Consider the following 26,892-nt stretch of genomic DNA (forward strand, 5'->3'; position numbering starts at 1 on the left):
AAATGATATGCTAATCATTTCTCTTTTTGCGACAGCCGTCCCAACTTGAACTGGAATAAGGTCTCTATAGATGTATGAAGCCACACAAAAGAATAATGTCAAGAATACAAGAAAGCAAACATGATGCTTTATTGAAACAGTTTACTGATAAATGACAGATGGTTGTCATGAAACTTTCATGTTTAATCTAAAAAAATCATGGGCTAAAAAGTCATACATGGTACTTAACACTGAATAGCAAGAGAATCCATGCTTCAGAGCAGACACTCAATTCACAAAGAAATCAGGCAAAATGCCCTTTTGATTTCAATAAAAAATATTAAATCTTTTTCTCCACTCTATCCATCTTTACATGGTACAGGTTTGTTCACTTTTTAATCATATAAAAACGCTTAATACTGATTGTGAAACACTGGAATTAATTTACAAAACATAATAATAATTATTATATTAATAACAATAACAAACAATAACAATAACCATTAAATTTAAAAACAAAAAAAAAAAAAAAGGAAGAAATCAGTCATAGCTGCTGCATCTTGGCCCACACGAACAGCAACGTTTTTTGGGGGAAAAAATACCAAATGGCATTTACATCTACCTGACACACAGTTACACACAAACACAGTATCAGGTCGTTGAGTTTTTTTCATTGCCATTTACAGTGTTATGGGCACAAAGACTAGACGCTCTCTAAAGCACTCATGTGCCTCTGCAGAATCAAACTCACAACCAAAGAAATCCTTCTCGCTGTCAGTCAACCTTGATGGACCAATGGCGGTCCCCAAAAAGTGCCCTACCCCTCCAGCACCCAGGATAGTAAATGATAGATAAAAGTATTGGACCGTTTTAAATGTCTCAGCATTTAGAGGAAGGGAAAAATCTTCCAGGTGACAGGAACTTGTATCCATTGCCAGCAGGTAGTCGGATAGAACGAGCACCAGGGCTACTGCTAGTGGAAATAGTAGGTGATGGGGCCACTTTTCTGGGGTTGGAACAGTGATGTCCATTGGAAGAGTTCTTGCTACCCCTATCCAGTGACTGCAGCCCCAGCTCCCGCAGCTCCAGGCTGTCTTGGGTGTCGTTAGGGGAGCAGTGGCGCGGGGAGAGGTTCAGAAGACTTAGTACATCTCTGCTGGCAGAGGCGAGAGGACCGGGTGTGCTGTGGACAGCTTTGACAGGACCTAGATGTTGCTGTTGTTGGGCCGCAGCATTAGCCCAAAAGGTCTTCAGATTGTGGATAGCTTGTACTTTTTCATCAATGACCCCTCTTCTTAGTCGATCCAAATCCGCCGTGTCAGCTGATGTAGAGCAGGCAGAGCCTGTAGAGGAGTAGGAAAGAGCAGGAGATGGAGCACTACCAGCAGGGGACTGGTGACCAGAACTGGGAGACACGTTGCTCGGGGAACGAGAGATGTGGCCACTGTACGGGGAGCTCGGGTACTTTAATTTGAACTGTGCGTGAGTGTCTGAAGTGGGTGAAGGATGGCTGCCCTCCTTTTGGGAAGACTCAGAGACCGCAGGGCTATTGTAGCCAGAGCTTATCTTCTGCAGTGAAGAAGATCGGGAGGGAGGTTTGGGTCTTGGGGAAGACTGAGCTCGACCACTAGCGCCGCTGTTAGGACGGCTGAACGCACTAGTTTCAGAAGAGCGGAATGCGCTACTCCGTGCTGAGGTTCCTCCAGCTGTCCCGGCCTCTGCACCAGCCCTCTGAAGACTACCCACAGCACGCAAATGGCTGTGAGTCTCTTCCAGAATCTTCTGGGCCAGTTCCTGAGGATCTAGAGGGACAGTTTTTTCTTCCTGAGACTTGACAGTGCTGTCCGTCTCAGTACTGGACTGGTCAGATTCTCCTGTATCTGAGCTGCTCACCTTACCGACTTTCTGAAACGGTGAGTTTGGGCTGGGCACCAGGTTTGTTTTGACGGGAGATGTTGGGGTGCTGACACTGCCCCTCGATGATACAGAAACAGTGTACCCTCTCCCCGTTCCTGTGCTGGAGCCACCGACGACACCCCTGCCTCCCCGGTGGTGGCGCTGGCTGTGGCCTGGTGGCAAAGGCAGAGAGTCACAATGACTTCCCAGGGGCTCACTGCTGATAATGGAAAAGCCCTCATATTCCTCCTCATCTCCGCGGGCTCCCGCCACTGCAGCAGCTGCTCCATGGGGAGACGAGCGGCTGCGAGGAACATGAGGGTGTTTGTGGACCGAGTAGTGTGCTGTGACCCCACCGCGCTGCCGATGAGCAAGGAAATCACAGTCTGACTTGGAAGCAAAGCTCATAGAGGAGGCTACAGAGCTAAGGCTATAAACAGAAATGGCATCAGATACTTGATTGTCCAGGCAAGGAGGAGAGAAGGGAAGGCTTGAGTATCCCATGGGCAGGGGGTTTGACACAGACTGGGCTGAAGCTAGGGACTCAAGGGAGGATGAGCTGTCCAGGCTCAAGCGTTTGGGCAGTTCTGTGGAGTCTGAACATAAAAGAAAAGAGATGATGAAAAATGTGACATGAGATAAACACAGGATAAAAACGGGCTGTTAAAAAGTGCCAATGCACAGTTCAGATTCCAGTGTACAGGGAATCAAGTTAGGAGCTCAACAACAATCAGCAAAGAATGAAAGCGCATAAGCAAAAAAATACATTTACTTACCAAAGAGTGCCAGCAGAGACTGGAGAGCAAAGTGCAAGGTGCGGCGGTTGGCTAGCTTGCCTGTCTTCAGTACTACTTCTTCTTGGCCTACCTCACATAAGTCAAACCCTGCACATGCAAAACAGGACAACAGCTGTAACTTAAATAGACATATGGTAGACAATAGGATAGGGACTTTTTTTTTTTACATAATAGATGACTAACCAAGAGCAGCCAGAAATTCATGGCATCCTGGGAGTCTCCATAGCTGCACACTAATGGACACCTGAATGGGCAGCAGGGAGAAATCCTGTTCTTTCTCTCCTGTCTGTAGTTGGACTAGCACCTGGTGGAGCTGAAAGAGACAGGGGACAACATTACAATAAAGTAGTGGAGATGTAATTAACGGCTTAAAAGTGAACTGGGTGATCAAAGCGTTGCATCAGTAACTTAAATAACCCAAGTGAAAAAATTATACAGCTTCTTCCTTTTAATAATGATTTCATTTTCTTCTCTTTAAGTCGTCCAATTAAAACATATTCAGTGCACGAGCAATCTTGGCAATAAAATAACTGTAGGTAAGCTGAGCTGGAAGGGTTTGGGCTTTGTAGGGTTTAACACGCGGCCCGAGAGCACACTTACGTGTTTTGTTTGGGGATTACTTTGCTTTGAACAGAGACATCTTTGTCAACTTGACGCAACTGTGCAGAAACCCCTTCTTCTCGTTTCACCCGACACGATTGAGAAAGGGTTTTTTACATCACAGATTTACCCCTGCTTCCACTCTGAAACATTCCTTTGACCTGAACCAAACCCAAGTTCTAAATCTTAAATACCCCCAAATCCCTTAGATTTGACTGAAAACTAGCAAAGGAAAAACTATGAACAACACAAGACAGTAAACTTTGCATGTGGAGAGGAAAAACAACATGCATTTTCGCCAATACAAAGAGAGTTTAGCAGAACAGACAGTAAAGAGTGATTTAACAAGATAGCTATGGGATGGAGTGCTGGTAGTGAATGCACACTTACCATCGCCACCATATTTTTAACAGCCTTCAGACCACACGTTAGGAGCAGGGGAGAGAAAACAGGTGTTTAATGGCATGCACACAGGCCATTCGCAAAAAAAAAAAGAAAAGGAAGAAAAAGAAAAAGAGTAAAGTACAAGGATTTATGGCAACAAGAGGGTACAGCAACAAGTAACATTAGTGGTTTAACAGATTAAAGTTTATTGCTTGCAGCATATATAGATTAGATCAAGTGTTTCCACTGACACACACACACTTACATTTTGAGGCTATGAAAATTGCCAATCACAAACTAACTTGATGACTTTAAGCATGTGACAGCCACATGTTACACGTAAACAGGGATAAACTACGTCAGTCCCAGATTAATTCTCAGGTGTCATAAGCTTGGGGAGGAAGAGAACAGAACTCAGACTGTAGTTAAGACTTTGGGCAACTAGTTAGAATTCAGTGCTGCATTTCAATGCAGATTAAGCTCCAGCTTGAGTTGCCAGTTCATTAGAGCGTATCCAGTCCTGACATTACCAAATTACACAGTGATAAAATCACTGATATGCTTCTTCTAGCAACGCACTTATAATACAAAGGTGTGGCAAAGTTTCAAAGAAAGTGAAAGGGGACTGCTACAATGCTTTTTAACTCTAAGTAACAGGAATGGTATTTGTCATTTGAACCAAAGACCAGTGGGTACTGGGTGCAAAACTCAACAGCATTTGTTCAGAGCTGCAGGGACCTACCCGGTTGATGAGCTGCTCTCCTGCCTCTGAAGCTGTAATGAGTTTGCACAAAGCTTGCAGAGCTGGCGGTGGCAGACCTAAGGGATTGGATCAAAGGAAGTTCTTCATCATTCATTAACAAGGCACACTGGTTTAAATGGTAGTGGTAAAAAAAAGTGCTAAACATGGGGCAATACATAGATCAATGAAATGGCGCAAACATAAATTGTGTTAAAATGTTCTGAGATTCTATCAGAGTGATGCCAGGAAGGTGTCCTGGGCCCGTATCCCTAAAGAATCTTTGTGCAAAAAGTGGCTCCTAGCGGCCAAATTCTAAGAAAATTCTCAGAGTCATGACGTTTTCTTAGAATTTCCCCTAAAAGTGACACGACAATCCCAGTTAATATAAAAGCTATTCCTCAAGATTCCTAGCGCTTAAAAGGGCTCCTAAGGCGAGATCTGCTAAGAGCAGGGAAGAGGACTTTTAGTGGCTTAGGAGTTCCCCTAAGCAGCTGCACATAATGGCCAACAGAAGAGGCAGGAGAGATGTCCTGCAAACACTGGATGACAGGGAATTATTGAGATGCTACAGATTGGATCGTGCAGGAATCATGTTTGTGGTGGATCTCCTTAGAGATGCAATTACTTCACCAACTCGACGCCACAACGCTATTACACCGGAGACGAAAGTAATCACAACCCCGAGGTATTTGGCAACCGGGAAAATGCAACAATGCAGCAGTGATGACTTGGGTCTTCAATCACAGACATTGCTAAAAGCTGAGCCGTGTTACCCTCGTTAAGACCACACTGGACTTGTAACGTTGTGATTTCTACTTCATTAAGGACAGCCTCTTGAGATAGGCCATCTTGTTTTCAACGGGGTCCATATGGGAGTGAAAGTACAAAATATGCCAGCTAGGATATTAATATGAGCAAATAAGACACGAATCATTATTTGAACAGGGTGTAATGAGTTTAAGTTTTCACATATTTTAGATTCTAATGGCTATAACCCCTACAGCTTACTATTCATTTTCCAGATATTTTCTTGAATGTGAAATATTATTTACAATTACAGTCAGCATAAGATTAGAGTGTATAATATGTTTATTGATTTGAGGGTACATCCTTTGCTCATTATCACCAAAAGCTCATTTCCATCAAACTTGTAGGATCAACCAATCACGGCTTTTGAAATGATGACTCATACCTAGCAACGGGGTCAACCACACCTCCTCACTAAGATAGGATTTTCCATCCATTCCTTGCTCAGAGTTCACTGAAAATGTTCTGGAATCACTTCTAAGCTAAAACTCCTGGCAAGGAATTTTTAGGTTAAGTTAGGAGCTCTCTGAGAGGATTCTCAGAATCTTTAGGGATACGGGCCCTGGTCTCAAACTCATCCTGCAGCACGACAACGACCTTGCAACTCCTGTTGGGGCTATAATAAGCTATGTTTAGTGACAAGCATAACACTAAATGCTCCCAGGATTTAGAGTAATCTTCATGTGCATTTTTTAGTAAATAAATTGTGTTTTCTCATTTAATTGGATTATTTGACATCAAAATGTTATGGCAATGTTTTGGTTGTTGTTGTCATTTAAAAAACAAAATGTTGAATCAGGTAGGAATCAGTGCTGCTGTGTAACAGAAGCTTAGCATCATAATGATGGCAGCATTATAGCAAAGACAAACAATATCAAATACAAACAGTATTTAAACCTTTAACTTTATTCAATGAGAAATGTTCAATTTCCCAACATTATAAGCCAGATAAGTTGTCGTAGCACAGGGATTTGCTAGTATTTATAAATCCATAACCTTGGGCACATTGTAAACAACTTGGTTTGTTTTAAATAGCTACATTGTCTACATACCCAGCAGTGACTGTAAGGTGGTGCTGCACTGCTGAAGCCTGTCTCCTGGGTCAGCAGTGGGAAAGAAGACAGCAGCGGGGATACCGGTGCCTGCAGAGTCAAGACGGAAGCCCACAGCTGTCAGCAGAGCCTGCCAACCAGGGACACCCCCTACTTTGTTCTCCACACTCTGCTGGGATGTATACATGGAATTACGCTGGCCATTCTGTATCCTCTGAAGAGACTTTTCCACCTGCAGTGAGCACAGCAATGCACCATCAGTGTTTTTGAGCAGTGCTGACTGTGACATCTTGTAAAATAAGTAACGGTGTGTGTCTCACCAAGTGAAGTAAAACCCTCAGAGCATCGCGAGCCCGATCTGGATACTGTAGAATCTCAGCTAAAGCTTGGCCAATTAGGGAAGATGGGCTGTTAAGCTTCACATCATTGCCAATCAGCATGTATCCTGAAAAAAAGAAATAAAGTAAGAAGAGCTCAGTTTCACAGCGATCTTCTTTTAACTACTTTGTTTATTACTAATGTTGAAATAATGCATAAAGGAATTTCATCCCTGACCTGCCCAGTTGGAAGGGTGTGAGTACTGCTTGCTGCTCTGGACAGTCTTCATGGCATCTGCCAGTGCCGCACTAGCTTTGGTCCCGTTGAGAAGGGCGGAATAGAAGGCATGGACAAAAACCTTGGAGGCAGCAACTGGGACAGGCCACAAGGACACAAGTACACACTGAGCCCCAGCAGCCAGGAAAGCTCTAGTCAGTCCCACAACACCATCTGCTGTGACCTTGCTGCTGGACTCTTGGTATGACCTGCAGCCACGAAAAGACAAGGCTCAAATGTGAAAACTGTAAAACTAAAATGTCAAGCTTGAAATTTGGTATTCTACCCTGTGCTTATCAAATAAATCATGATGTACATTTTAAGTACATTTGTGTGTTTAATGAATTTCATGTCAGTCAATCAATTTTGACTTCAGATCTTCAATATGGTTAATCTCATGGTTTTTTTAATGACTTTAAATCTACATTTAAAAAAAATCACTATTTAGTTGTATCGCTTTGCCAGTCTACCTACCCCAGCACAACCAGCTTGACGGGCAACCTCAGATCCAAAATATCTGCAGCTGTAAGCAGGAACTCCTGAAGGGGCGGGCTGTCACAGATGCTCTCCACATCACTGCTGTCATCCTGCATGTGGAGAGACTCTGGGATGGTGTAGCCACTTCCAGTGGAGCCCTTTCTGCCTCGGCCACTGCTGCCTGCTCTCCCCCCTGCACCTCTTCCCACTGTTCCCACTCCCACATTGGCGCTTGCTCCCCCAGGCACAGCCTCAGGGTTTGGGGTGAGCACCAGAGCAGCTAATTTCCAAGAAATGTGGGTGGCGAAGTGGGCGCATTCAGCCTGTGTTAGAGCACTCATGACCCTCTCCTTTGTGGCAGAAGAGCCAGCAAGGGGTTGGCATCCCAGCAGCTCAGCCACCATTAGTGCTTCCTCCTCTGCAGACGGCATAGGTCCCCACAGCCAGCGATCCATCACAGGTGAGGGAAGTCTCGGGTTACCCACCACTGCTGCCATTGAGACGCCGCCGCATGGGGCTGGTCCAGGACGCCGAGAATGAGCCTTAGAGGACACCAACAAATTTTACCTTGTAGCACAGCAAAGCTTAGGACGGATGGTGAATAGTTTGTTATAGCATTACAGATTGTAAAAACGTGACAAAGTTTAAATAAGAAGCTGTACCTTTGCACTGGTTCCAAGGCCATGAATGGAGGGCACAGCAATGAGGCTGAAACGCTCATATAAGTATTCATTAGAAGAGCTTCCTTTTAGCAGAGCAAACGGGATGAGGTACAGTTCTCCCTCAAGCACCATCACTAGTTGCCTGTGTCTGCCAACAGGCCCACTGGAGTGCATCAAGCCCTGTGAGGCAAGGATATGAAAACACTTAATCATATAAAGGAAATTCATTTTTTTCTGCTTTTCTGTTCCTCTCGAAAGCACCCTATTGTGTTTTCTTCTCTCTGTCACACAACTGCCTCAACAGACAGGCAATACCCCGCCGAAGTAGTACTTACCCCCTCCATAGGTGCGATGAGCAAATCATAAAGTGCCCGCAGTGGAGGTTTTCCAAGGTTGCTGGAGCGACGGGGCAGGGAAGAGTTGCCATCTTTGGCAGGAGACATTGTGTTGCTGAACAGGCTTGTCATACTCTGGCAACTCCTGCAGAGACACAAAACAAAGTACTGTAGTTTTCATTTTAATCCTGAAAACCTCAAGAAAGTTTCAGACACTTAAGATTCTTCATGATTTTTGAGTTAGGAGTCTTTGCTGAGACTAAACCAACTTTAAACTGTTCAAATATTTCTTTGGGCCTTTCTGGCCTTCTTGTTAATTCCAAAACGTAGTTTTGAATGTGTGTTGAGAAAGTGGATGACAAAGTCCATTTTTAATTTAATAGATAATGTGTCGCAGAGGATCATCACATTCATATATCTGCTCAAACGTAGAACAAATTTAATCCAAGAGGAGGTAGATGAGGGTAGGATATATTAATTTGTTGTTACCCCTTGGGAAGGCAAGTATAATACAAAGGCTGTTTCAATTCACTCAGTTTACCATGTCAATATGTACACCTTCACTAGATGGCAGTATTGCACTGCTTATCTAGCACTTATTGGCCTAAATAGGGGCCAGACTGGCAGAATCACCACAGAAGGAGAGCACCATTCATGCATTTTCTTCAACATTTTAAATTCAGAACATCCCATCATCTGTTAGTTTTGTTGTCTTCAATCTTTATCAACAAACCAACTCAAGATAACAGCACAATGCGTTTTGGATGCCTGTCTGCTGTGTGAAGGGAATGACAGCCCTCAGCTCACATAGAGAAAGTCAGCATACTGAGAACTGTGCTAATGGTGGCTGAGGGGCTAGAAGCCTTTTCCTTTTTCCTAGCAGGGCCAAGCTTTATAGTCACACTTGTCACTACTCCTCCATCTGTTCCACCAGCCAGAATTTCTTCCGGACCCAGCCAACAGACATCTATCCTGCCCTTCTGGTAGCCCCAGGCCACTGGCTTTCCTCCAGCCTCCCGACTCTCTGTCTCTCTCCCAGGCCTTGGCATAAGGCTCCATGGGAAAGCAAAACAATCATTTGTTAGCCTGACAAGAAGAATGAATGAGGAGACAAGGGATAAGCCAAAAGAAGGTGAGTGTCAAGTGTAAAGGGAGACAATGAAAAGAAAAGACTGGGAGCTGTAGAGAGGCTGAACGTGAAGATTGCATTCAGTGGTTGTAAGTGAAAAACGGGTCTTTAAGTGTCATCTGCGTGGTAATCAGAGATAAATAAATCATCCTCTAGTATACATTTAAAGGTGCAGTGTGTGAAATCTTACCACTAGATGTCAGTGGATTGCAGCTTGCTCTGTTTTGTTATCCATCCAAATTCAGGTGTGTAACCCTGGCTACGGTGGCTAATGTAGGATAAAGAACTCTGGATGTCGTTCATCTGTGAGTGTAGGCTGTCAATCTGCTGTTTACCTCAGCTATCAATATGCATGTCTATGTATTCTGGAAGAGGCTGTCAGACTTTGTGAATGAAGGCTGGGTCTCACTCCTGTCTCATGTCAGTGATACTGAGACGAATTGTTGATGATATCCTGAACTTAAGAGCTGATCTTTTGCCACAGTTAGCTGCTGCTAGCCAGCGTTAGGGGAACTTCATTTGAAGCGGATCCAACACTGCTGGGCTCGGACGCCTTGCAAATGAACTCAGGAAATGTGTGAGACGATATTTTTAAAGGTTTATTTTTAGGACATTCAAGCCTAACATTGGCATCTAATTACCCGGTGACAATGTTTAACTGCATGAATAAATACACACGTTTATTCAAATTTTTGTGTGTTACAGCCCTAGCTGCTGTTCAGGAGATGAAGCTTGAGATAAGGAGGAAGAGGATGAGATGAAAAGGAGGAGGAGAAAGACACTATGAGAAAGAGATGATGAAAATATACATGTACAAATGTTAAATGGTCGAATATAGTTGGAAAGAGCTATTGGTGATCTTTAAATTCAAAGTTACGTATAAGGTGTGCTGCGTATGAGGCTGGTGAAATGGCCATGGCATGACAACGTGACAGGGCAACACGGCGGCTTCAACAAACTGGCACTCGCTCCAGTTTGTGTATCTGTAACAATTAATTCGAAGTTTACGAGAACGCATGATTTTGTTAGAGCATGTAATTACACACGAATTCATGTATAACTATGAATACAATATTCTTTTTTTCTATTTAATAACCTAAAAAATAACTACTGTACCTCTAAGCTTATTATATTGGCTGTCTTTGTACTGCTGATAAAATAAACCTTGCATCATCCTTTTGGCAGAATTTTACAGAGAACTGCAAGATCATTAAACAATCTCATCAAGTTACACAACGAAGACACAAAGAGACTTTCATTATCACTTTCCCACAGTAATCCTTCCAAGCTCCGTACTGAAGACGAGATCTCAGTGCCCTGTACCTATTTGAATTTAAATGTTATTCAAGGTTTCTTTTTGAAATAAACGTATCCTTTCTCTTTGTAATACATAAATATCAAAATCCTGAAGTATTCATATAAATTCATTCCATTAAATGGTAATAGCCTAAACATGTAAGGAAAAATAGCAGGAGAAAGTGAATTCAAAAAGAGCTCTTGAATAACACACAGATTATCTGACACCAAACCTCAAGATGTATGGAGGACAAAGAGGTTTTCTCAATTTTCTCTTGCTTTTGGTATTGTGACAGACGACAGGCTCCTAAGCATGATGAGCTTTATAATTCAGATTTTTTTTTTAAAGGCCCAAAAGAATGAGGGGATTATTACCGGCAGCCCATTAAAGGGGCTTAATGAGCACCAAGACTCAATTAAAGCTGGAATTACCCTCTCATCAAAGAACAGCTCAACTGTGGACGAGGACAGGGAAATATGACCCAGACACACAAGTATGCACACACATGCACGCACATTGTCGGTATACCTTACCAATCAGCCCAATGTAAATTAATACTCTGCATAGTGTCAATAAATAACGCTGTGAACAAGCCAGTGGCGCTCTCACTAAAATCTCATAAATCTGCATAACAAACACAGACATGGCAAACATTTTAAAACCACATTCATCTCCATGTCTGCGCCTGGCAAACAGTCACACGCACATGTGACCACATTCACGCACACACAGGGCTTCCATCAGAGTAGACAGTTGATAAGGGCTTTAGCAGCTTTGGCTTTACTCAGTCTATTTAATAAGGAGGATTCACATGCTGCCTCTGCGCTGGCTAAACAATGGAGAAAAGAGTCCTTTCACAGATGAGCCACAATACCCACGAATCTCCTTACTCGAGCAGAGACTTTTAATCGTCTTCTTTGTGCAAAAGTGGGTCTAAGTAGCATTTGGTGATTAACACTGCCACTCATTAACAGCCAAGGAACACTGAGGTGATGTGCATCAAAACCCCTCTACCTGTTGAACAGGTTGTTTCTGGACACCATGCGCAGGAAGCCCGTTGGATCAGTGACGGAGTTAAGCTTGTTGTTGAGCTCCTCAAATTGTTGATCCAACAAATCTCCCGCCTCACTCTCAGTCTCACTGCTCGAGCACCCTCTGAAAGAGAGAAAGAGATGGAGTGAGAGGCATCCAAGGCCACAGAAATGTTGCCAAGAGAAAAAAAAGCATGTGAGCACAGCAGACAATACACTCTTATATTGTTTCGCTGCGGATAAATCAAGTACTCACAGAAACACACACACACAGACACTTCTGACCTGCCAAAAAACACACACCGTTCAACCCTCACACACTTGGCCTCTTTTTTTCAGCCTGGATCCAACAGCCTGATTGTAATCCTTTCAATATAATGCCAGTAATGCTGATCCAGTCGCGGGGGTGTCATCCCCCCCCAATCACTAGCTCGCAACCACTCTCTCATCTCGCCCTTCATGCGTGAACCTCTCCTTTGATATCATGCAACTCTTAGAGTATCTCACAGCAGCTGTATGAACTTCTTGGAACCACCATGGGATCTCTGATTGCCTTGCGCACCTACCACTGCAATTCTTAAAGCCACAGTACGTGGCTCACACTGAGATTCGCTCTCCGGGAATGTACATGGTAACAGACCTATTCAGACTGGATTTTCAAAAAGATGGAGAGATTCCACATGTTAATACGCAGATTTCGACTATCACAAAAGCCGTGTCTTCCGCTCTCTTTATTATCCTGTCTTTCACACACATATGCTCCTCTCCATTTTTCTCCATCCCATTCATTCTGTAGACACTCATTTCAGAGTGCTGCCTCCCTTTCTCTGCACTCTGGAGACTGAATGGGCTGGTAAGTGGGGCCATATGGTGCCCATCCAGGCGCAGTGGTGTGTATGCAACTTCCCATTGGAGAAGTAAATGAGCTGGTAATGGGGCAGGAGGGCCAGACTGCTAGGGGTGGAAGAGACTGGCACTGGGTGGAGCAGCTGGTCACTATGGATCAAACTCCAACTAGAGAAACATGGCACACGTCAAGTGCAGTGTAGCTCCAAGGATGTCAATGGGTGATTTGAACTTTTGATACATCTCAGAACACTTTACATGCCCTACACATATGACTACATCCCCTGTTGTGTGTTAGATCTCTATTCACTACCAGCCTCTTCTTTGACTTTTGGCTCACTGATTTTAGCGTCTCCTCTGAACCTTCCTCCCCATTCTTCCTTAAGGTTACAGTAACCGCCTTCTCTTTTCCTTGGGTTGTCAGACTGGCTGTGTGTTAGGTGGATTCAACACCTCGAGCTATATCAAGAGCCATTATTCCATCTCATTTATTCCCACTGGGGGGGAGAGCAAAGCCCTTTAAGGAGGTAGTGGATGTCTGTCATCACAGGAAGCATCACACTCTTTTACACACACACTCACAATAAAACAACCCTTCTTCTGCTAAGGCCTGATTTAGACTGCTGAGGGGAATCTTTATAACCTACTTATGCTTGTTCTGGTGCATTACATGTTAATTGCCATGTGGTCATGACCCAGTGTTTTATATGTGGTAAAATGCTGGGATTTTTTTTTTTTTTACCTTGTGTATCCCTGCACTTTGTTGTGGAGAGTATTTTTTGGGTGCAAAGATGTTTGTCCCTGTAGTTTTACCACTTTTTGGAACATTCCCTGAGATCAATTACAATCGTTTCAGCAATCTTACTTTATCGCTTTAGTGTAGAAAATTATATTAATAGCATCAATATAAGGAGTCACAAATGTCAGCAAATTCCTGGAGGGAGTTTGCTGAAACTATCATAACTGACTTGATGGAAAACTAGAGGGAAGCTTCTTTGCACATTCCCGTCACGTCCCTCTAGGAATTTGCTGACATTTGAGAATGCTTATATTGAGCCTGTGAGTATTATTCCTTATAACTGAGGTGATGACTGGTACTCTGTTACTGATAGATTAAAAAACTAAAAGTAGCCAGAAATGCACAGGATGAATTGATGGTGTTGAACAGGCCTCACAAGAGCTGCGGAGAGAGATTTGCAGGTGATCTTCTAACAGTGTGCTGATTTAAAAACAAAGATCGCACCAGTTCATTTCAGTAACGACCAAGCTTAAAAAAACGAACACACCAGCTGAGGGTGGGTGAAGACGCAAGTAACGTACTAACAAAAACTAACAATAATAACATAAAAAGCAGGTTTTATGCGTGTTTCTCTCTGAAAACAGCGTGGCAATTCAGATAACTGAGAGGCGGAAGAAGAATGAAAATGTTTTGATATAAGGCTGAACTCTTGTGACAGACATTGCTGGCGGCTGCGTGTGGTCCTGAGGACTGAAGTGGAGGATTTATTACAAACTCATCCACCGTATAAATCTGAAATATGTGTTTAACAACTCACCTGTCCCACGCGTAAAAGAGCAGAAGAAATTATTTAGCACCAGTTCCCGAGCCGTCTGTGTGTTAATAACGTTAATAATACTGCGCCGTGTGCGTAAATGCACACATTGCTCTTGACTTTTTTTCTGCAGGCTGTCAGGCTTTAGGTATTTAATAAAGTCATTATTAGATATAGTAACATTCATACATTAATCTAATATGTCAACACAGTTCCGTAAATAGCTTTGTTTTCACAGACATTTCAATAAGGCATGTAAAAGCTGTGAAAGCACACAGCGATTAAAAGCCTGAAACACTGCAAACCCCATCAGCTCAGTGCAGAAATTACCGTGGCTGTTCATAAAAGAAGACACACCCTTGCATGAATCTAGTACCTGAATTCTCCTTCTCCATCTAACACTCTACATTAAGCTCAGTTTAGTTTAATACCAGTATTATTGAGGACAACATGCAGGACGAGGACTGAATGTAGAGCTACGGGACAGAGCCAAAGTTTTGGCACTGGACTCACAGCTTTGAGCCATCCACCCGTGCCAATTATGCACTTGTTCTGATAACTTCTCCCCCTCTCATTACAAATAAATGAAGACTGCTAGCGGCAACTATCTCAACAACATCGGGTGCAAAATAAGACATGCTTTTTTTTCCAGCATGACATGCAACACAATTTGCACAATTTGCAGTATGTCGACTTGGTAAATCAGCTTTGTGCAATTCATTTACTTGATCTACCTAAAATGTGGCTCTGTTTAAGGGAAACTAAAACAAATACATGTGCGACGAGTGTACGCTAAGCCATAATCAACAAAGTGAGTTATTAAAGAGGGAAAAGGAAGTGACACAGATTATGAGCTAACTAAATAGAGTTTTCATTTCATTGTTACACCTCACCTGCTATAATAAGACTCTACCCCCAGAGCCTCACGGGCACTGGCGATGTGCTGCTCCAACGAGGAGCCACTGACCACTCCGCCGACACCTCCCTCTTGGAATTCCGACCCCCCTTCGGCTACGCCCTCGCCCAGGTACACCTCATGAAACTTCAGGATGCCTGTGGAGAGAGTGAGAGAGAGAAAGGAGGGGAGTGTAAATATGACTGGCTGCTTTCAGGTGGTTATGAAGTGTAATGACAAAACAAATGAAAGTGGCTATTTTCCACCCTCTCTCTTTCCTTTTTTTTTTTTTTTTAATATGTTCCTATTACTCGCTCTCGACGGTGGCAATATTGGATTATTTCAACTGAGAGCTGTGGGTGAGGGCACGTGCAGCAGTGCATCTGCGGAGCAAAATGAATAAAACAAATATTGTTCAATAAAAGATAAGAGTAGGCTGCCCGTGCCATCTGGTGCCTGCCGCGAGAGCTCGGCTAAGTTTCAAGCAGGTGGGGAAGAGCACATCGGGCGAATACGGCTGTTTGTGTGTGTCTGGTTTGTGGGTGTGTCAGTGTGTTTCACCATTTCGTATTAAATGTGTTTAAATAGACGGGTAAAGTGATTCCGGTGAATATGCACGTGCATGCTAATTCAGGCCAGAATGTACACTAGTGGAGTAATTACAGCATGACATTAGGAGCCCCATTCATTGACTGCAGACTCTTTAGAGCTGGACATGTTTGTGTACCAGCTGGATGCCAGGGAATGCCAGGAAGTGACAGACAGGCGATTAGTGAGCAAGTGGCTCCCTCTTAGCCTGGGGCAATATTCGATGCTTTGAAGATGTACTCCGGTCCCTGTAGTGTTCCTCCCCTCCTTATGACTAGTGCTTGGAGGTCAAGTTCATCTGGTTGCCTGGGAGCTGGATTTGATCAAATGTTCAGGCTCTTGTGCCTTGGAACATGGGTCACGGCTCTCATTTCCTTTCTTCACACGAGAGTCAAAGCAAAGCCAGCAGTAGGGCAGCCACAGCAGTCGGGCGACATGCACCGTAGCTTATTCTTTGTACAACTGGAATTTTACAAGGCAAACAAAAGGGGCTGCGCTAGCATCAGCGCTACTCAGAGTGTAAACAAAAGAGAGAAAGATTTAGGAGTGTATAAAGAAGTGCCAGGACAAAGCAATATCAAGAAAACGGATGAAAACAAAAGCAAACATGAAACATAAAAGCAGGGAAGACTTTTGCTGTTGACACGTGTGAAGATGACGCCACTGGTGTTTTGGCTGTGTCGTTATCGGTGACACAATCAATTAGCATAGTTCACAGGCAGATGCCTTCTGGGGGTGAAAAGCGAGGCAGGGGGGCAAATCCTAGCAGTGGAGTGGCAGGTGGCACTGTCGCTCAGTGTTAAAGCTGGCCTTCCTACCCCTGCAGTGCAAAACAAGCCTCTAGCCTCTGGGCCTTTTATGTGCTTTAATTTGAACAAGCAAGCGTGAGCATGGGGCTGCTTTTGCTTTAAACCAAGTAGCTTCTGTACAGACAGAATAATTTCATATTATTGATCGCCTTTGCACAAATCGTGCCACTTCAACATTTCTAAGCCATTTTTTAATAGTCATTTTCTGTGCTTTTGCCACATTTCAGGTTATTAAAGTAAAAAAAAAAACAAAATGTTGCATTGGAAGTACACACACTTAAATGTTTTGAATAAAAGAACAAAGTAAAACAAAGAGATTCAGGAGAGCAGTAGTCAGACAGACATGATGGGATTTCAGCAACTCATTAAAAAGTTTTCAGCTAGAGTCCAAACCTACCTGCTCCTGGAGCCAGCAGCCAGCTGTACAGGTAACCAGCAGCCATAGAAAAATAAAGCACCAAAGCCCTCTGGCTGTTCACGGTATCCAAGATGTGCTCCACTGTTACCGGCGTGTATGGATCCGACTCCTGCTGGCCCGTCTGCCTCTCCACCAAGAGATCAGCAAAGGCTCTTGTACGACCCCTCTCTGCCACTGCCAGGGCCTCATCGTGGTGGCCTGCGGAGTTCAGAGGTCAGCTTTGATTAGCGGATGAAGTCTAAAATCATTCAGGTGCACACAGAGGCAAAAGCAAAAACAAGTCATAACAGCGTGCAGTACTGAGAGTGTGAGTAAAGTGTGTTGACGTACCGAGGCTGACAAGGACCCTTTGGAGAGCCTGGTAGCAGGAGGTTTGCAGGTCAAACAGAGAAAGCTTGTAATCTGTGCTGTGTTGGGCTTCGTGGCGGATGGTCTCAAACAGCGCTGATGCTCGGTAAAGCTAAGGATAAATAACGGCAGCAATGCGTTCAGACATTCCTGGATTGCTCATTTACCAGACAAGAATAGTGTACAAAAACATAACAAGAAATAGTCATCGGCACCGTCAACGATGACCCCGAAACAGCAAGGCGTTGCATCAAAATACCTTTTCTGGAAAATAAGTTAAAATGAATAAACTGTGTTTAAAAAAAAGGAAGGCAGTTGGGATTCTATGAGAAAGACAAGTTGGTTAAATATGTCTGCATCTTACTAAATTGGGCATGATTAGGCCTTAGAGGATAGAAAATGAACATGGCCACTAGATGGTAGCATTCCACCTCACAGGTTATCACTGATCAGCCTCCTTTCTTCTTTTCTCTCTCACAGCAGAATAAAGTACTGTAATGTAGCTTGATGAATAACCATTAAACACAGGTAAACCTCTCCTCAGCCCAGAAAGGGCTGCGAGCAGCTAAACCATTACCCTGAGCATCTTAGACAAACACGGTTCAGGAAAATAAATGCTTTGTGAATTCAATAGGCCCGTCTGTGTTGTTGGATCTTTCAATTCAGGGCCAGACACCGGATTGAAAGAAGAAGGCGAGACAATGAAAAGGTGGGGCGGCAAGGACTGTTGCACACTGGCCAAGCAGAACCGGCCAAGAGTGCTGATTCATGGGAGCCTTTTATTGATTTCCTATTTCTGCACCTATATAGCAGCCCTGTAGAATAACTGGGACTGCTATAGAGTGACTCTCCAGGAGTCTGAGGCCAGCAGAGAGGGTAAAACACTCTTGCTGCTCGACCATAGTACACGCAAGACAAAGAGCTCTGCAGTGGAAAAAGGGTTGTTGGTATGGATTAAATGGATTTTATCAACCCTGTGGCTTTGACAAGAGGAAGGAAAGGGAGAAAGTGTGTGTGGATTCCTGGTGAGTACATAGGCATAGAATCTAGCTCGTCAGGCATATCCCAAGGTCAAAGAGGAAAGTGTGTCAGAGGGAGTGTAGGGGGGAGAGTAGAGAATCTGTGAGTTCTGCTGCATTAGTCCTAGTAGAAGGAGCTGCTAGTCTCAGGCTGATTTTGCTGATAGGGCTGTGGGCTGATTGCTGCAGTGCTAGTTTCATCTGTTAGGCCTGCAGATATCCCTTTAAGAGTGTAACTAATTTCTCACAGCGCCTTTCCTCTGTCTTCACCCCTACTGGCACAGATGAAGGGGGGGGGGGGCACTGCATCTATAGTGTCTTTTTTGCCGCGACACAGGTGCAGTAAAATCTGCGGCATTCTCAGGCCGCTACCTATTCAGATAGCGCTCACTTGTTTTACTGACACACTAACATGGCTTTTATCTGACATGTTAAGTGAATGTCAGTGTCACACTGTATCAGTAAACGTGAGCAGACTTGAATGCACACATACCTCGAATGATTTTTCTAAAATAAAATCCCCGGGGAGCTCTCATCCCCCTGCGGAAGATGATATCAGAGGTAAAGGCTTAATCGACTGTAGACCGCTGATTTTTTTATTATTTTTTTTAAGCAGGCACAAATGTATCGATTCACGTTTGCCGAGATATGAATGCTTCTTAGCGAGAGCAAGCACTGTTCAAATACCTGATTAGAATCAGGACACGTCAATCTGTGTGCCAGTACGAGCACCGGGATCACAGCTAGGGTGCTAAAATACAATTCGGTGCGCAGATAGAGAGAAATGAGGAACATGAGGTCAAGTACTCTTAATCTACACCTATGAACGCTTTATAAATTTAAATACAAGCCTTTAAAATAGCAGTATAAAGTGGGTCAGAGTGTTTACCAAGGTCAGCTGTAGCGACAGGCCAGCTCATGAATAATCATTTCATCTATACTCTGAGGACAACAGCGTCCTTTCCAACCACCAAGTCACTGCAGGAGCTACAAGCTGACAGGCAGAAAAACATTCAACATAGCTGTGGTGTACTGTATGTATGCAAACGACTGGATTGCAGTTAATTGCAACAAGGACAACACAATGTTAGCATGGACTATTAGGGTCTTGAAGGTGAAGCATTAAGCTGGAAAGCAAACATGCAGTGGAAAATATGTTGCATTGGCTTGTTAGAATAATATTTTGCTTTAATTGAACACAAATTCCTCAATATGAGTCACAAGCACTCAGCCCCTGCTCTAGCCATCACCTTGGTTCAGTCTTTCATTCTCAGCTCTTGTTACAGATAATTGCAAACAGACAAAAATACTTTTTTGAAAAAGTATGATGCAGGGCCGACGGAAAAACAAAAGCTATCTGGGTCGAATAAATGCAAGTTGTGCGCGTGTGTCATAACAAAAAAAAAAAAAGGGAAAGAAAAAAAAAGAGTCTTGGACTAGATTTTAAAAATGAAAGCAGCTAAAAAACATCCCCACAGACGCACGTGACAGCCACCGCTGCTGACTGACTGTTCACAAACTTGCATGTGGATACACAAGCCAAAGAAAGGGGGAAGAAAAGTATATATATATGTATATATATACTTTTTTATATATGTATATATCAACTAGTGAGCTGTGGTGTGTGGACAGACTGCAAAGAGAGATGTTAAGGGGATATTCCATGCTTGCTAGGTGGGCAGTGGGCTGAAGAGGAGTGAATGTGTGTGTGATGCAGAGGCTTGGGGGATCCTGAGACCATGCACGCAGATACAAAAAAATATTCACTCATCTGTCGCCTGTCTGCTGAGATGACAGCATTTACCAGCTCAACAGACTCCATAGCATACTGCCAGCACCAATGCTCTAACTCTACAGCCACCTCGCCTTCTTTTCTTTCCTCCTGTTGTTCTCTCTCTCCTCATGGCTCTTTTTTTTTTTTTTTTTACCTCGAAGGCATTGCTGAAAACGTATATTTCCCCATGTGTTTAAGACAAGTACTTCCACCTCTCATTTCTAATCCTTGCCAACCTCAAAGCCGACAGATGTGGGCTTACTGGCGGTCAGCCTTAACTACCAGAGGTCGAAGGAGCCCAGATGGAAGGGAGAGGAGAGAGGAGGTGAGGTGAGGAGAGAAGGAAATGAGAGGTCTGAGTCAAGGTGATCCATAACCAGAAGAGGAGCGAGCAGGAGATGCTTTACCTGATGTTGGGCCTCCTCCAGATTCCCACTGGCCCACAGAGAAAGCCCAAGACGATGGCGGATCTTCGCCTCGTCCTCACGTCGAGCAAGCTGCTCCGCAAGCCGCAGGCCTGTCAGAAGGCAAGGAGAAGGGAGCAGATGAGAGGGAGAGGAGGGTAAAAATTATTCAGAGCAGACAGACTCTTAGGTATCTTTCAAAGGAACAGATGTAAGCATAGCGTGGTACTGATGTTCTGACAGCGAACAGGTTTGGATATTTGGCCTCAGTTGTAAGATGCTGCTTGCACTGGGGCTAAAACACACACACATGTTTTGGCCATAGCGGGAGATTCTTAGAGCACTAATGGGTCTGCATAGTAATCAATGCTCAGGATTGACTGGCTGAGCAAACACAAACACGCCGCATCACTTGGACATCTCCAAATATTTGCAAACACACTGATGAGCTAATAACAGACAACGTGCAAACACACAGAGTTTACTTTGTGATATTTGTTTGAGAGACCTTCAGAGTTGTTCGGGAGCCAGCAGAGGTATGAATGTGCACGTGTGCTCGTTCGCTAAATGTGCCCGTGTCAGATCATCTGGTTTGTTTTTCACTTCCAATTTCTCAGGCACTCGTCACATCTTAGCATGTGTCCTCAGCCTGCCTGCCGAGCACTTGGTTCAGCCCAATTACTGAGATGAAAATGCCACTCCTCAGAGGACAATAATGAAAAAAAAAACACACACACAGTCGCTGGGTCACACATCATCCACAAGGTACAAAATACACAGCAAGCATTCTGCTGTTTGCAACAGGCCACCGCACATGCACAGTCTCACTTTACACGAGCTCCGTATTTGCAAGTCTACTCTCTCCACCCCGCTCGTGTGATACAGGGGTCTAGACGTGCTTTTGGTCAGGGGGGAGGAGAAAATGGGCCAAGCCACCCTTGTCTGCTTTTTTTCTTCATTCCTGGAAAACGGTCTGTGGCTGAACCAGATAAGCCAAGAACAGAGAGCGTGACCTGAAAAAGCCAGCCTATTCCGCAAGACCAGCACACCACAGAACCATAGACTTCATGGCTCCTCCATGGCCACGCTAGCCGGCAGCCTTTGAAGCCTGCAACAGTCTCCCCTCTCTCTCTGTATCCTTATCTTTCTACACACCCTCCCTCTGTCTGACTGCCTGCCCTCTCCCCCCAATGCATCTGCTGTGCTACTCTCTCCCTCTACCTCCTATTCATTTTCTCATCTCTGTGCCTCTGTCTCGGAGCGCCCCCCCTCCAAACTCTCTACCTGTTTCATCTTCACTGTGGTGGCAGTGCTTGCAGGGACTCTGCACTGCTTAGGGCTCATTAGGCGCTGAAGTAAGAGAGAGGAAACAGATCTAAATTATCCTTTTCATTCTCTGACAGCCTCACCCCTCACTCATCTCAACTCCAGCTCTGAGTCTTTCATGTCCCCCCCACTCAAACACGCACAAATGTGCACGCACACACATACCTTTCTTTCTCTGAGCTGCTCTGTGATAGTTTTTTTTTATGATCAAACCTGAATGTCAACCAACCTATGTTTTCTTTATTCTCTAGCTGACAGTGAAATAATACATGTGAATTATGACTCATGCCGATCTCTGTCTTTTCCCTCCACTCCGCTGCCATCCTCTTTCTTCCTCTCTGCTCCTCCTTCCCTCCCTAACTCTCTCATTCCCTCTGTTCTCCCGCTCTGTATCATTCAGTGTCTGTCACTGTCACCGTGCGTGCCTTTGGTGCACCCCGAAGGCACAGGCACGTAGCAGCGGCTGACATGAGGATGTGGCCGTGGCTGGCTGCACCCTGAAGAGCAACTAGAGAACACTTTAAAGGCTGCTTGACAGCTGGGTGAGAGATCCTCTGCAGCCCCTGAGGCCCACGCACCTCTGCCTTCAAACAAGCTTTACATGCAGACTCCACATTCACATCTCACGCACTGCATAGCCGCAAGTGCACTGTGCTGCAAATAAACATCCCGACACGCATGCATGTGACACACACACACAAAAAAAGGCCCTTTGATCATGGCCGCATGTGGAACGGTGGACAGTATGTTTGATATTATTAAAAAATTTGAGATTAAGCACACTTTTTCAGGCAATCTCCCCCAGGGACACTGCTCTGATAGTGTTGCACTATATTGTACAAATAAAAACTGCAAAGAGTAGTTTAGTACTGGATGAAAAAGGAGAAGTAGAAAGAGAGGGTCCAGAGCCTCACTTCTCTCTCATCTCAGCGCAGCTGGCCAGTGCCATGGAGTTATTTGTGAATATCAGGAACAGAAATCGCCAAAGAGATGCTGCAAAGATTAGCAGGGAGGGATCGCTGAAGTTATATCCAACGCACCGATATGCTGCTAGGACGGGGCATAAATCACACAAGCACATTTTGGGGAGAAGAAAGACAATAGTTACAATACTGACAGCACATATACTCTGTATGTATTCCGTAGAAATAAATAATTAATCAGACTATTGCTATATATGTCTGTTTGCACCATATCTCCTCATTAAGGGGTGGGCCAATCTGAGTGAAATGTTGCACCAACATCATCCCACATGCAGCGATCATCGCCTGTTAGTGGGTGGGATATTTAAGGAAGCAAGTAAGAATTAAGTAAGGATCACAACATCTCCAAAACTGCAGCTCTTATGGGGTGTTCCCAGCATGCATTGGTCAGCATCTATCAAAACTGGGCAAAGGAAGGAACAGCAGTGAACCAGCGACGGGGTCACGGCGACCAAGGCTCAGTTATGAAAATCAGGACCCAATGCTGCCCCGTGTGATGGGATCCAACAGATGAGATATTGTAGTTCAAATGCTAAAAAATTTAATGCTGGTTCTGATAGAAAGGTGTCAGAATACACAGAACATCGTAGTTTGTTACATCTGAGGCATAGCGGTCTACAGGAGTCAATGCCTTGATAGGTCAGGGCTGTCTGGGCAGCAAAAGGGGGGCCAACACAATATTAGGCAGGTGCTTATAATGTTACGCCTGATCGGTGTAAATATATAGGCATTTATATATAAAAAATATAAAGCAATTACTATGAAGATACCAGTTTGAGATTAAATAATAAGACTACGAGGAAATTTAGATCAACAGCCAAGACACAAAGTGTATTACAAATGGGATCTTAAATTACTGACCAAAAGAAATCAGTACATGTACTCTGCTCATCAAAATATAAATATAACAGTGCACATGTTTTGGTGAATATCACCTGCCATAACAAAATGAAAGTGTTTTATATAAACATCAAACCCAAGGTTAACAGGTTAGGTTTTCTTTGTCTTTAAAACTGAACAGGTTTCTATGTAGCTTGCAAAGAAAACCAGTAATTATATATTAGATTTTTACATTTATATATTATTCTGTAGTTAGGTGTTTATAAACAACCAACATTTCTCATATAACGTGTAACAAAGATGCATAAGAAATGCTAATGATGAAAAGAGTCTTTGTGTAATTTATCATAATTTATGATTTATAGAAAACAAAGCTGGGCTTTATTGTGACGTTTACACAGACATTTGTAGTTAATGTCAAGATTTTAAGCCAAAGTAGAATAATATGGAGATTAAAACTAAAATAAAGAATATCTGTAGCTCCTTAAGCCACCAGCTCAGCACTCAGCACAACTAACTGCAACCAACATTTAATATTAATGGCATAAAATATTAGCACCAAAAATATGCGACACATGATGATAACTGGTCGAGAGTTGTGCAGAGATCCATATCATCCAGCTCTATTTAGTTTTAAATGCTTCTTGACAAGCCCTCAACAGCCTAACAGCATGAACACGCTTTAAGGGAATTTCTAAGTTGGTCCTGTCCTAGAAAAAATTCACGTGTCACAAAACTCGTTTTCCACGGTGAAGGCCGAAACGAAAATGCTTATCTGATGTTTAGTTGTGTATCTGACCTATGATCAAGACCCCATCTTGATCAAAGATGAGTTTTTCATATGATTTTGTCTTCCTATAAATGTTTTGCGTCCAACATTCGCCACAAATATTATTAATTAGAGTGTAGCTTATGAAATGTTTTGTGCAGAATACATATAAATACACTTGCAAATTAAATGATGTAAACACAAGAGGCTTCCAGTACATTTCCAACAAATAACTGCCCTTGAAGGTTAATATTGTTATCCCTTTAGTTTGCTTAATAAGCGATTCTATAAGTCAGGCATGGAATATCTCCATTAGTCGCTACAATGACTGCATTGATTTAATGACACTATTGATTGCATCAATCGTTGGAAAGTGCATCTCGGTGTGTAATGATTCTTTGTTTAACATTTAGAAAGTCCTGCACAATGCTCTGTAATATTACAGTGCAAGACGAAGAAAAAAAAACCCAAAGCTTGTTATCGGGCAGCCTTATCTTTGCATAATGTACTGCACAACAAAGTATAATCATCTGACACGCAGACACATACAGATACACGAGCAGTGGTTTGGAGGTCACATGCTGTCGACGATATCTGCTAGTTTGGAGCTGCTTTTCCTTTTCCCTCTTACTAATTAATCTTTTTTGGAAACAGAAACAAAACATAAGCAGTGCAGCATGAAGATAAAAAAAACTAGAAGTGGAAGCAGAAAAAACAGAAAAACTAAATGGGGAAAAAAAACCATGCCAACTTTTTGGTCTGGGCAGGTTGGCCAGAAATAATTGGCTGTCAAGGCAGCACTGTTCTTTTTCACAGCCAGACCAAGGAGCAATACAAGGACAGTGCGCGGGACAGTATGAGGACGGTGTGGAGACAGAATGGCCTGTCGCCTTTGTTTCCATTAAAGCTCAACGAGCATGCCTGCAGAGGGTGTATGGGTCACCGCAGGAAAAGTGAACTCGAATACAGCCGGCAAAGGAGAGATAGAGGAGATTTATTCTTGCTCCCCTGCATTCCGCTCACTCCAGAGCAGAATATACAAATGTCCTCTTACACAAACTCCAGCTTCATTGATTCAAACAGGGTCTGGGTTGTGACACGGTGGGTGGTGCCTATCAGTGGGCACGGGCAAGTCTGGCGCTTTCCCATCCATGAAAGATGCAACTTATCACATCCTCAGGAGCGAACACTTTGAGCGGTGCCACTGACATAATGAATTTCTGAGAGGCCAAGCTGCAGTTTTTTATTTCGCCATAATCTGCGGGGCACAATGAAGCGTTAAGAGGCAGGAGTACGACAGCTACGGTGTGAAAAGATTCTTTTGCAGCTTGTTGCAAAGAACCCTCTGAGAAGGTAGATACAGAGGTGTGAAAAACAGCTAGGGGTGCACGGGAAAAATGCCTTGGCATGCATTCTGATAGGTTTGCATAGACATACACACAAATGCTGGTATACATATACAGCTCAGAAGACAACACAGACGCATAATACACACACAAAATTCCCTAGTGCACTTATAACACATAAGCACACACACACACTCACACACATATACATGCACACAGCCTAATAAAAATGTGGCAAAGGCTTAGCAACAAATAGGCTCTGCATTTCCTATTCATTAATTCACAAACTCTAAGCCTATCAGCTCAGACAACAAAGGCAATCCTCTCTCCTGTTCCCCCCTGACTCACTCACCTTCCTGCAGGTACATGACAGCTTGTGAGTAGTTTTGCAGTGCGTGGTGTGTTCTCCCCAAGCTGCCATAGGCCAGTGTCTTGGCAGCCAAGTCATTAGTCTGAGCAGCCACACTTAGGTGCTGTTCTTGGAACACGACCGCCCGCTCGTAGTTTCCTAGCGACTCATAGGTAAGGCCCAGGTTGCCATAGGCGCGGGCCTGGCGTGTGGTGCTGCCCGCTTCCTCTGCGATCTCCAGGTCACTTTGGTGGCACCGCAGGGCCGTTTCGTACTCTCCCATGGCTTGATATACAGTCCCCAAACCACAACTGGCGTCACCCTCCAGTAGTCTGTCCTGGGTGTCACGGGCGATGGCCAGCTGACGCTCCAGACAGGAGATGGCCTGCTCGTAATTGCCCAGCTGGCTGTGGAGCGCGCCCAGTTCACCGTAGGCCTGAGCCTTGCCTCCACACTCGCCCAACTCATGAGCCACCACTAGCCGTTTCTCAAAACACACAAGTGCCTGTTGTAAATTTCCCATAGCCCTGCAGATCAAGACAAAAAACAGCGATTGTTAGTGTGAAGCAGATTAGAAGTGAGATACGTGATGTAACCTAGCAAGAAAATTTGGAAGAATATGTCACTGACAGATTCAGTTAAAGCTGAAACAATCCCAAAATGCCTTTCAAGTTCACAACACTCAAAATCAAAAATCTATTTATAGCACTTTGTTTTATCTCATATCATTCTCTTACCAGAGAACTATTAGAACGCATCGTGCAGCACACATTGCAGGAAGACTTTCATTTGCAAAGTGCCAGATAATTTCAGTATTGGAGTCAATGAAATATAGATTTTTGC

General features: G+C 43.8%; 1 protein-coding gene across 6 annotated transcripts in view; it reads right to left on the bottom strand.

Moving 5' to 3' along the window:
• Window positions 1-105: 105 nt before the first annotated feature.
• The window catches only part of LOC309718523 (tetratricopeptide repeat protein 28-like), a 190,854-nt gene continuing 164,067 nt past the window's right edge, over window positions 106-26,892 (bottom strand). For 5 of the 6 annotated variants that reach the window (XM_082553855.1, XM_082553856.1, XM_082553858.1 and 2 more), the window contains 17 exons: window positions 26,053-26,576; window positions 20,440-20,549; window positions 17,222-17,351; window positions 16,871-17,089; window positions 15,075-15,234; window positions 11,766-11,906; window positions 8,326-8,470; window positions 7,991-8,170; window positions 7,326-7,870; window positions 6,813-7,060; window positions 6,578-6,702; window positions 6,258-6,489; window positions 4,399-4,475; window positions 3,663-3,686; window positions 2,856-2,985; window positions 2,652-2,759; window positions 106-2,471 (listed from right to left, as the gene is read on the bottom strand). In XM_082553855.1, coding sequence (XP_082409981.1) covers window positions 859-2,471; window positions 2,652-2,759; window positions 2,856-2,985; window positions 3,663-3,686; window positions 4,399-4,475; window positions 6,258-6,489; window positions 6,578-6,702; window positions 6,813-7,060; window positions 7,326-7,870; window positions 7,991-8,170; window positions 8,326-8,470; window positions 11,766-11,906; window positions 15,075-15,234; window positions 16,871-17,089; window positions 17,222-17,351; window positions 20,440-20,549; window positions 26,053-26,576 — 4,711 coding nt within the window. In that variant the 3' untranslated portion in view covers window positions 106-858. The remainder of the gene's footprint in view (window positions 2,472-2,651; window positions 2,760-2,855; window positions 2,986-3,662; window positions 3,687-4,398; window positions 4,476-6,257; window positions 6,490-6,577; window positions 6,703-6,812; window positions 7,061-7,325; window positions 7,871-7,990; window positions 8,171-8,325; window positions 8,471-11,765; window positions 11,907-15,074; window positions 15,235-16,870; window positions 17,090-17,221; window positions 17,352-20,439; window positions 20,550-26,052; window positions 26,577-26,892) is intronic. The other variant, XM_082553857.1, reaches the window with a different exon arrangement.

Source organism: Aulonocara stuartgranti (assembly GCF_965226115.1).
Source record: "Aulonocara stuartgranti genome assembly, chromosome: 12".
NCBI lineage: Eukaryota > Metazoa > Chordata > Actinopteri > Cichliformes > Cichlidae > Aulonocara > Aulonocara stuartgranti.